Source organism: Anomaloglossus baeobatrachus, chromosome 11, assembly GCF_048569485.1.
Source record: "Anomaloglossus baeobatrachus isolate aAnoBae1 chromosome 11, aAnoBae1.hap1, whole genome shotgun sequence".
Lineage (NCBI taxonomy): Eukaryota > Metazoa > Chordata > Amphibia > Anura > Aromobatidae > Anomaloglossus > Anomaloglossus baeobatrachus.
Window position 1 is genome coordinate 180,221,908 of NC_134363.1, and position 11,203 is coordinate 180,233,110.

Here is an 11,203-nt window from a genome sequence, read left to right on the forward strand (position 1 = left end):
GTGTTTATTCTTTTCTCTATTATTCATCTTACTATTAAAGAAATTTGTTTGTATAAAGATCATTTATTCTCCATGGGAATTTATGAAAACCAATATTCGCATGACTGCCTCGTGAACACAAGATCTTATGATGCCTGTAATATTCATAAATTGATTACTACTGATCACATAAGAGACTGCGTAGCGGTCGTTGCCATACAAGACTCAAGGATGGATCCTTCTACCCATAAGCTCTACCATGAAGAAGGCTTTGACTCCAGACAATTTCTGGAGCATTATCTTTCAGAAAACTCTGCTATGGCCTACAGAGAGGATTCTTTGAAATTTCCCATTCAAAGTCTTACAAAAACATTCTCGGAGGGTAAGCATTAGCTTTATTTATTTTTATAATTTTATATTGAGGATTTAAAAAAATAAATAAAAAAACTTCAGTGGAGAGAATGCCATGTTATTTACAATCCAGCAAAATAGCAGCAGCCGAATGAATAGGAAAACAGGAAATATACTGCAGTGTTTGGTAACAGCCATTTAGCTTGGATCTGAGGATGTAAGGGGTTAAAATATGAAATTCCCTACTATACTTAGTTGTCTTCAACCCTCATCATGCGTGTCCCACCACTGGTCATCATCTTTCTTCTTCTTCTATCTTTGGTCTTCTAGCAGTAGCCATCGCTGACTAGACCCCATGCGGTCAACTGGAGTCATTGATATCCATCACACCCCACATCACCGAGTGGAGTCTAACTAGTGAGAGTGGCCTACTAAATGACTGGAGGAAGAAGAAGAAGAAAAATGAGAGCACAACAGATAGAAGGAAGAAGAGCGGTGGTGGGAACATACATGGAGGGTCATGGAGGTGTGAGTGTAGGAGTTTATTATTTTTTACACATTCCGGGGAGATTTAAATTGCACCAAAATTAGTTCTATGCAAATTAAATCCCCCCTTGAATTAAGCAAATTTAGCCAAACTAATTTTCAGGAGAATGACTCGATGTACACGGCTGCCTATTCCACTCTTTATGCTACTTATATTTGGCCTGGGTAGTACCGTAACTACAATAGGTGCAGTGGTTGCAATTGCACCTGCGCTCTTATTTGGGGCCAAAAAAGTCCCTTTGGCTTTACTTTAAAGATCAATGTTATTAAAGTCTTGCAATAATTGGGTGCCCCATTGGAGGTTTTGCATTGGGGCCCATGAGCTTCAAGTTATGCAACTACATCTAGTCTAGTCTCCCGGTACCTACCTGCACGCAACCTCAGATCCTCACAAGATCTCCTTCTCTACTCCTCTCTTATCTCCTCTTCCCACAATCGCATACAAGATTTCTCCCGTGCCTCCGCCATACTCTGGAACGCTCTACCTCAGCATATCAGACTCTCCCCTACCGTGGAAAGCTTCAAGAGGAACCTCAAGACCCACCTCTTCCAACAAGCCTACAACCTACAATAGCCCTCAGTCCAGTAGACCACTGGGCAACCAGCTCTGTCCTCACCTATTGTACCATCACCCATTCCCTGTAGACTGTGAGCCCTCGCGGGCAGGGTCCTCTCTCCTCCTTTACCAATCTGTTTTGTACTGTTAATGATTGTTGTACATATACCCTCTTTCACTTGTAAAGCGCCATGGAATAAATGGCGCTATAATAATAAATAATAATAATAATACATCTGGCCATTGCCAGAACAGAACGGTGGGGATAACGGGTGTTGGATAGGATGGGTAAATATGTAAGTCCTGGACATCTCCTTTAACATTTTAGCTGTTTTAATATTTTTATTTTCTACAGGTCTTATTAAAGGAGACATCTTGATTGACCTCAGTGTTGGTTCAATGGTTCATCATTTATATGCAGCCTGTGAGTTTTTCAAGCACCTCATAGTGATGAAAGTCAGCGACCGATGCATCATGGAGCTGAAGAGATGGGTGGACGAACGTACAGGAGCGTTTGACTGGGGCCATGCCGCTAAATGTCATGTAGACATGGAAGGAAAGAGGTGAGGTATTCACAATATTAGGGGAGCCCCGCCATCATTGTTGCTACTGTACAAGAGATAAATAAGAAATGTTTAGTCATTATATCTGCTAAGAGACATCATTGAACCAATTTGCGCATGCAATGCTACAATGCCATATTATTGAAGACCAGCCAGGAGATCAATCTGCGCATGCGCCATCCATGGCACTACAGTGCCAATGAAACATTTCAATCAAAAGCCAGGCAAACGGGGCCAGGAAAAGAGGAGAAAACCCAATGCACAGTCCGGCCTCCATGCACCAAAATCTTGTTAATGAAAACTTTCAATGCTGATAAAAGAAGAGCAACTAAGCCTATTTCTTCACCAAAGGTATAAATTTTAGGGCAGAGTCACACTAGCGTATGGCGTGCAATGCGAGAGAATCAGATGCGATAAGCTAATAGCCCTCAGCTCCCGCTCTGCTGTGTGCGTGAGCCGAGTGTCATGCAACTATGATCCGATCTTGCTATCAGATCACAGCTGCAGAGAAGAGGGAGAGAGTGACCTCCCCATCTAATCCATTTTCAACCTGTGCCTATATCACACTGCACTCGGATGTCACATGATTCATACGCCAATGTGACTCTACCCTATTCTGTATAACAGCGACAGTTCTTTACATTAACTTGCAAAATATTTAACTTTAACATTATTCTTATCAAATTGGATAAATTTAACCAAATCAATCATTTGTCAGATGATATTGAGCAATGAATGATTGTTTTAGCCAACAAAGCCTCCTGTTCTGGAAAGTTCCATCTGATACATGAATGATTCAAAGATATATCTATCTATTATGTAAAAAAATATTTCATCCTTGTATAATGGTCTTTTCTCATCCAATATAATTTAACCCCTTATTCATTTTGCTTTTTTTCTCCCCTTCTTCCGAGAGCCGTACATTTTTTATTTGTTTGTCAATCTTGCCATATGGTGCTTGTTTTTTGCAGGATGAGTTGTACTTTTAAATAAGTATACTGTAAAACAGTAAAAAATATTCCAACTATGAAAAAAGTGCAATTGGATGATTGGTATGGGGGTAGTTTATTCACTGTATCCACTATATGGTAAAACTGATGTGTCAGTGTGATGCCTCAGGTCGGTATGAATTTGTAGACACCAAATATGTAAAAAGTGGCTCACTTTTTGGGCCATTTTCCACCACCCGTAGTGTTCCCATTTTTCTGGATATGGGGCTCATTGGCAGCTTATTCTTTGTGTCTCGAGCTGACATTTTTAACGGTAAAATTTTTACGCAGATGCACCATTTTGATCTCCTGTTATTGGATTTTGCATAAAATGTGCGACAACCAAAAAACTTAATTTTGCCATTTGGAATTATTTTGACGATACACTGATCAGGTTAATTGATTTTATATTTTGATAGATCGGGTATTTCTGAACTTGGTGATACCAAATATGTGTATATTTTTATTTTTTTTATTGTTTAATTTTCAATGGAACAAATGGGGGAGTGATTTAAACTTTTCGATTTTTCATTTTTTTTATTTTTTTAAAACTTTTCTTAACTTTTTTATTTTACTAGTCCCCTAATGCACTATAAGGATCAACAGTCTGATCGCTCATTCATTTCTGTTGATCAGAGCTGCACAGCAATGCAAATCCAATTCCACACAAATGCTCTTTTCCTGTGAGTGCTGTCGCTCTGTCGACTCTAACAGGAAATACTTCATGATAGCGACAGGAGTCATCACATGATGATTATGTCACAAAGCCGCCGATGGAGGCGCAGAACGACGCATTCCACGCCGGGGCCATTAAAATCACCCTATCACATTTTGACAGTGCGATAAAAGGAGTGAACAGGCACGGGTGGATCATGGATCCAACTGCGCCTGTAAGCCACAGATGTTTGTTATTGAAATCAGTAGATGTAGGGCAAGATCATCGCCGGCTCACCGCAGCAGCCGGCGGTGATTACCCCAACATCACTTAGGATGTACCTATACATCCTCAGTCGTAAAGGGGTTTTAATATGTATGACCTTGAACAACTGTAAGTGACAATGTCAACTAAAATGTATATGGCTGTGTTGGTGAAAAGACCATTCACCAGAAGTTCATCAAGAATTGATTAACGATTAACCAAATGTGTATGGCAACAGATAGTTTTGGAATGGGTGTAACATTTCTAAAAACTAAAAAGATTGGGTGTTGTAGCATTCTCAATCCAACTTTTACCCAGCTTTATCTGTTGGGGAAAGAGCAAGGAGACCCTCATACGCATTAGATAACTGTCTTATCCCAGTTCTTCCAACTTTGCTCTAATGTGTTTGAAGGTATTAGTATACTAGTCTTGGTTAAATTAAGGCCTTTTGATCAGTTCTGGAAGCAAATAAAATTAAAGAGTTTCCATGTTTTCCAATAAAGTTCACAGTATAAAGAAGAATCACTTTCTTAAATTTTTCCATTTCTTTTAGTTGCCAGTCAGAGGACAAAGAACAAAAGGTGCGATCAGCTCTTCACCATGTTGTCAAATGTGACCTCAAGAAAGAAAATATGGTGGATCCGATCGTCCTACCACCAGCGGATTGTATCATCAGTGCTTGGTTCCTGGATGTTATCTGTAAAGACCAAGATGATTACATGAGATATCTCAGAAAGTTCTCAGGGTTGCTAAAACCTGGAGGACACATTATATTAATTGGGAGTTTAGATGCAACATATTACACAGTTGGGAAACACAAGTTCTATCATTTCATCTATGATGAGGATTTTGCCAGGAAGGCTCTGGCTAGAGAGGGTTTTATCATTGACTGCTGTAAGACTAAAAAGAGAGTAATAATGGATCACCTCATTGATTACAAAGCCATCATATTCATTGTAGCTCACAAAGAAATGTAGGTCTAAGTAGTAACTTATATAGCTCAAAGGGATTATATGTAGAGTTTTAAACAGAATATTATAACTAGTAATGAACAAGTGTGCTCAGCGCTGCACTGATACTTGATCGACCATCGAGGTGCTTGGGGACTCATCGCGGGTGCTCAAGCGGGATGCTCAAGCGGGGTGCTTAAGCGGGGTGCTCAAGCGGGATGCTCAAGCGGGGTGCTTAAGCGGGGTGCTCAAGGGGGATACCCCAGGTATTCTAAATGTCTCTCCCTCTCTCTCCTCCCCTTGACTTCGATTATACTAGATACTTGAGTTGAGCATATCGGAGCAACCAACCTGCTTGATTTGAGTATTGAGCACTCGAGCATTGTAGTGCTCAATCACCACTAATTTTAACCATTCCAGTTCCAGGGCTTCCTCTATATTATTATTTACCCATGAAATTTATAGAAAATTCTGTTTATTTAAGTTGAATTTAATGTAGAAAGACTATTTTACAAAGAGTCCCAGAGGGTCTACTTTAGTATTGCTTTGCTTTTTGAAATCCACTCATTATGCTATCATCATACGTAAATAAATTGTCTACGATTGAAAATCATATGTTTTAAGTGTTTTTAGTAATAACTTTATAAAATACTTTCTCAATGCACATTGTATGATCTTGTAAAGGAAAATTTAACCCTTTAATGACCAGGCCTGAAAAGACCTTCATGAAAAGCTATATTTTCTTTTCCTTTTAACCTATTATCTACCAATGTCCCTTTTTTGGGAACCTAATCTTTTGCTTAAAATTCATTAAATTTAATTAAATTAATTAATCATTAATTACTTCTTTAATTTATACATTACATTAATTAATTTTGCTTACATTTAATTTTCATTTTTAATTTCTATTTTTTTTTCATTAAAAATCTGTCATTTAATACAAAAAAATTGAAAATTTCTAATTTGGCAAGTAATAATGGGTTAACTATCAAAATTTCAACAACCTTAACTTCTTTATTTTTTTCAATGATGAGGCTGTATGAGGTCCTTTTATATTTTCCATAACTAGTATCATTTTTCAGTGCTTTTTTAAATGTACAGTGAGAAAAATAAGTATTGATCCTCTGCCGATTTTGCAAGTTTCCCTCCTACAAAGAATGGATAGGTCTATAATTTTCATAATACGCAACCTCAACTGTGGCAGACAGAATCCAAAACAAAAAATTCCAGAAAATCCCATTATATGATTTTTAAATAATTAATTTGCATTTTATTACATGAAATAAGTATTTGATCACCAACAGCTGAAACCAGAAGTTTCCATTCACTCTATACAGACACACTGCGTCAGACTGGCTACTGGAGGAATCTCCAGTAATGCCAGGCCTGGATTCAGTTACCTGCATTTGTGACGCCCTGGCCTATCAGGTCACCACAGGGTATTTGTTACGGTTGCTGCGAGCACTGGAGACTATGTCCAGATTTCTTGCTACTGCACATGTGCGAGCGCTGGAGACTAAGTCCAGATTTCTTGCTACTGCACATGTGCGAGCGCTGGAGACTAAGTCCAGATTTCTTGCTACTGCACACGTGCGAGCGCCGGAGACTAAGTCCTATCTTGGAGCCATTGCACATGTGCGGGTGACATCATCGCTGACACGAGGTCACATGTCTCTGACACCTTCTATGCCGATTGGTCGCTGGTCATGTGCTTGTGATGCCTTGCTCGGTGATAGGCCAGCATGATGTCACTCCTGTCGTTCTGGCAGCGGATTGGCTCTGGTGTCCTCCATCTTGGATGAGGCACAGAGTCTATATAAGACCCTGACACACGCCGCATGGCGCTCAGTCCTCTTGGTTCATGCATAAGAGTAGACGCTCTGTGCGCGTTCCTCTAGGCATTTCTCTGTCTATGCTAGGTGAGCGCTACCGGCAGGGTAGCGTTCTTATACCTTATAGCTTCGGCTGCTGTCCGTATCCTTACCTCTTAGGGGAGCAGACATAGGCAGGTGCCTGAGGCACATGGTCTGGCTGGGCCTTGTGGTTCGACTCGTAGGTGGACGTTGCCGCTAGGGTAACGTTCCTTATACTGCGACTAGCAGTTCGTATCCTCGCACACTAGGGGAGCAAACAGAGGTAGGAGCTTTGTGCAGCTTACGCTGCTGTTCGTCTCTTTTGCACCACTAGAAGAGCGGACCTAGGCAGGTGCCATATCTAGTGGTTCGTGTCCTTGCACACTAGTAGAGCGAACGCAGGTAGGAGCTTTGTGCGGCTTACGCTGCTGTTCGTCTCTTTTGCCCCACTAGAAGAGCGGACCTAGGTAGGTGCCATTTCGCACACATTGCCTTTGTCTCTGTGATTATTAACAGAGATCATTCCACACACCCTCCAAGTAAGGGAGGAATTGCTTTACTTACTTATTATATCCTTCTGTGAGTTAACAGAGGTATTGCACTCTGCCATAGTCTGCAGCAGAGTCTTTGCACGGTGGACCCTGACTGTCTGATACTCCTTTAGGTTATTATCAGACAGCCCCCCGTAACATTAGGACTGAGCCGAGGGTCTGGCAGTTATGGCAGAATATCAGCAGTTACACCGTTACATACAAGTACTTGAGTCGTGGCTCAAGAGTATAGAGGATAAACCTCAGACCATGGTGACATCTGCACATGATCCTCGACTTGCTCTGCCAAACAGATATTCTGGCGATGCCAGATCATGTCGTGGTTTCATTAGTCAGTGTCAGATACACCTAGAGGTCAACTCTTCTCGCTTCTCTACGGAGAGGTCCAGAGTAGGCTTTATCATCTCCTTACTTCAGGACAAAGCCTTAGAATGGGCGACTCCCCTATGGGAGCGCTCTGATGTGGTTACTCTGAGACATCAAGACTTTCTTGATGCTCTTAAGGCGGTATTCATGGGTCCGCAGGTTACCCATGATGCGGCCCTGAGACTGTTAGATCTATCTCAGGGTTCGTTACCCACTAGTTCTTATGCCATTGCTTTTAGAACTCTGGTGGCAGAACTAGATTGGCCAGAGAAGGTGTTGATTCCTATCTTCTGGAGAGGGTTGGCAGGCTATGTCAAGGATGCTCTTGCTACTCATGAGGTCCCTGCTTCTCTGGAGGACTTGATCACAGTAGCAACGAGGATCGATGTACGCCATAAGGAACGTAGACTCGAGGTCTCTTCCTCACGCCCTAAGCATCGGGCTATTCCAGTTGTTGAGGGTCCACTACCATCTTCCTCAGCATCTGAAACATCTCCCACTCCTATGGAGTTAGGTCATACGTCTTCCAGACTACGCAAGTCTGGTCCTCCTATATGTTACGTATGTCGTCAGGCTGGGCACTATGCCAACAAGTGTCCTAGTCGTCAGGGAAACTCCCTGGCCTAGTAACCATTAGAGGGGGGTTACTAGAGACGTCTTCTGCACCCTCTAAGTGTTGTATCCCAGGTCAGCTCTCGTTATCTGAGAATACATGGCCTATTATGGCTTTTGTGGATTCCGGAGCTGACGGGACTTTTGTGTCCTCAGGATTTGTAAAGGGACACAATATTCCCTCTATCATGTTAGAGGCGCCTATTCCTGTCCGTGTTGTTAATGGAACTATGTTGTCTGACTCCATTACATTGAGGACAGTTCCCTTGCGCCTTTCCCTGTCTCAGGGTCACATAGAGGAGATTTCTTTTCTTGTTTTGCCTGACGGTATAGACGACGTCCTTCTGGGTCTCCCATGGCTTCGGACTCATGCTCCTCACATTGACTGGGAGTCTGACAGCATTATTAGTTGGGGTTCGAAATGTCAGTCCCGATGTCTTCCCTTACCACCTAAGGTCATTGCGGTTGCATCTACTGATCTCTCTCCCATACCTACACCCTATCTGGATTTCGCTGACGTGTTCTCCAAACAGGGTGCTGAGGTTCTTCCACCCCATAGGCCGTATTACTGTGCCATAGACCTTATCCCAGGTTCGGTTCCACCTAAAGGCAGGGTTTACCCCCTGTCGATACCTGAGTCGGAGGCCATGTCGACCTATATAAGAGAGAGTTTAGAGAAGGGGTTCATTCGTAAGTCTGTCTCTCCCGCGGGAGCTGGGTTTTTCTTTGTTCGGAAGAAAGAGGGTGATTTGCGTCCCTGCATAGATTACAGGGGTCTCAACGCAATCACAATAAAGAACAAATACCCATTACCTTTAATTTCGGAGCTCTTTGACAGACTGAGAGGAGCTCAAGTTTTTACGAAGTTGGATCTGCGGGGTGCGTATAACTTGGTACGAATTCGAAAGGGTGACGAATGGAAGACCGCTTTTAACACCCGAGACGGTCACTATGAATACCTCGTCATGCCTTTTGGGTTATGTAATGCACCCGCAGTATTTCAGGACTTCGTAAACGATGTGTTTAGGGATTTACTGTTATCCTTAGTAGTGGTGTATCTGGACGACATCCTGATTTTTTCTCCTGATCTGGAGACTCATCGTCAGGATGTCGTTCGTGTCCTTTCCCGTTTAAGGGAGCACTCATTGTTTGCTAAACTCGAGAAATGTGTATTCGAGCAGTCCTTATTGCCTTTTTTGGGTTACATTATCTCACAAGAGGGCCTGGCTATGGATCCTGCGAAGCTCTCTGCTGTCCTGCAATGGTCCGAACCTCATTCCTTGAAGGCGGTGCAACGCTTCTTAGGATTCATAAATTATTACAGGCAGTTCATACCCCATTTTTCTACTTTGGTGGCCCCTTTGGTGGCCTTGACTAAGAAAGGTGCTAATCCCAAAGCCTGGTCTACTGAGCAGCAGCGGTGGTACCTTACCACACACCGTGGGTGGCGTCACGAACTCTAAACACATAACCCCCTGTAAATAACCCCTTTTATTTCGAGTGGCTGCACGACCCCTCCCGGGTCCGGAGACCCCTAAAGCCACCGCAGATCCGGATCCGAGCAGTCTTGGCTGCTGATGCTGGGGTGGTACACATTGCACTCCGGAGCTCTCATCCGCAGCCTGGACTGATCATAGAATTTGCAGGACTGAACCGCGAGCGCCAAGTGATTGATTCCCAGCGATTGCGGTTCAGTTCATGACAGCTGCCGACAGGCTGAGCTGATCTATGGAGTTCAGGTGAGAGCACCGGAGATCAGCCCGGGATATCTGCAGCTGTCCTGAACTGAACCGCAATCGCTGGGGAATCAATCACTCGGCGCTCGCAGTGCAGTCTAGGCTGCACTCCGGAGCTCAGGTGAGAGCTCCGGAGTGCAATGCAGGTAACTGAATCCAGGCCTGGCATTACTGGAGATTCCTCCAGTAGCCAATCGGCGCTGCAGACACATCTACAGTTTTTTCTCACTATCTGACATGAAATCAAAATAAACCTTTCCTGTTTTCGGTCAATTAGGATCCAAAATTATTTCTATTTGACAAATGCCAGAATAATGCGAGAATGTTTTAAAGCAGCCCCATTACGATTCCAGTATTTGTAAATTGAAAAAAACACCACAAATATTTTATTTATAATAACCCCACCCCCCGTCACAAGCCCTCATTCTTTAAAGTTCTTTTGACGCCTGCCTCCTGATGAAGCCCAGGTGAAACGCGTTGAGGTTTGGTGGGATGTTGAGATACAGCTCTTTATTGGTCAGGTTTGTGCCTTGATATTTGTTTAATAACTGTTGCATATTTCCTATGGTTGTTGGTGTCAGTTATCTACCCGGATGGCAATTGGGTCACAGTGCCACTTACTTTAGTTGAGGTGCATTGCTATACCGGACCGGGGAGGATTATATGACTCGGATTATGTCACGGAGGTCGGGGGGGGCTTCTTTAGTTACTTTGTATAACACTTTTGTATTCTACTCTACATTAGAGACCCTCTTTTACTGATCCCTGTGGGATTATTATGATTTGATACTATAGTCTGGCGTTATATTAACTTATGGTTCAGGCATCTGATCATATATTAAGAATAGGAATACCATAAGACGTATGCTCATAGATGCCACTTTGGCTTGCAATTGCATTACCATAGATTGTGATTTTCTCCACCCACTCCTCCCCAATTCTGGAGGGTTATATTTGTAGTTTCCTCTGCCTTGCCATGCTCATTGTTATTGCTATGTTTTCTATGAGTATTTAATAAACTTGATTTTTAATGGATCTATTAGCATCATTAGTATTCCTGTGGGGATGCAAGTGGTTTGACATATAATATGCTATCCTTATAATTTGGTTACAATATGTGGATTGTGCGGTATTATTCTTTAATGTCCGCAGTAATCCATAGTGAGGTCCCACTAAGTTACTCCAAAGCGAACCTGACAGGCATAAAAAGAGAAATATTAAAGAAAAATTAC

The 11,203-nt window shown here is 42.5% G+C and overlaps 1 protein-coding gene across 1 annotated transcript; it reads left to right on the top strand.

The window, feature by feature from the left end:
* The first annotated feature begins 201 nt into the window (after positions 1–201).
* Positions 202–5,466, top strand: LOC142256919 (nicotinamide N-methyltransferase-like). The gene is made up of 3 exons (XM_075328908.1): positions 202–361; positions 1,788–1,995; positions 4,457–5,466. The coding sequence occupies exons 1-3, from the start codon at positions 211–213 to the stop codon at positions 4,878–4,880; spliced, it is 783 nt and encodes a 260-aa protein (XP_075185023.1). The 5' UTR covers positions 202–210; the 3' UTR covers positions 4,881–5,466.
* The last annotated feature ends 5,737 nt before the right edge of the window (positions 5,467–11,203 follow it).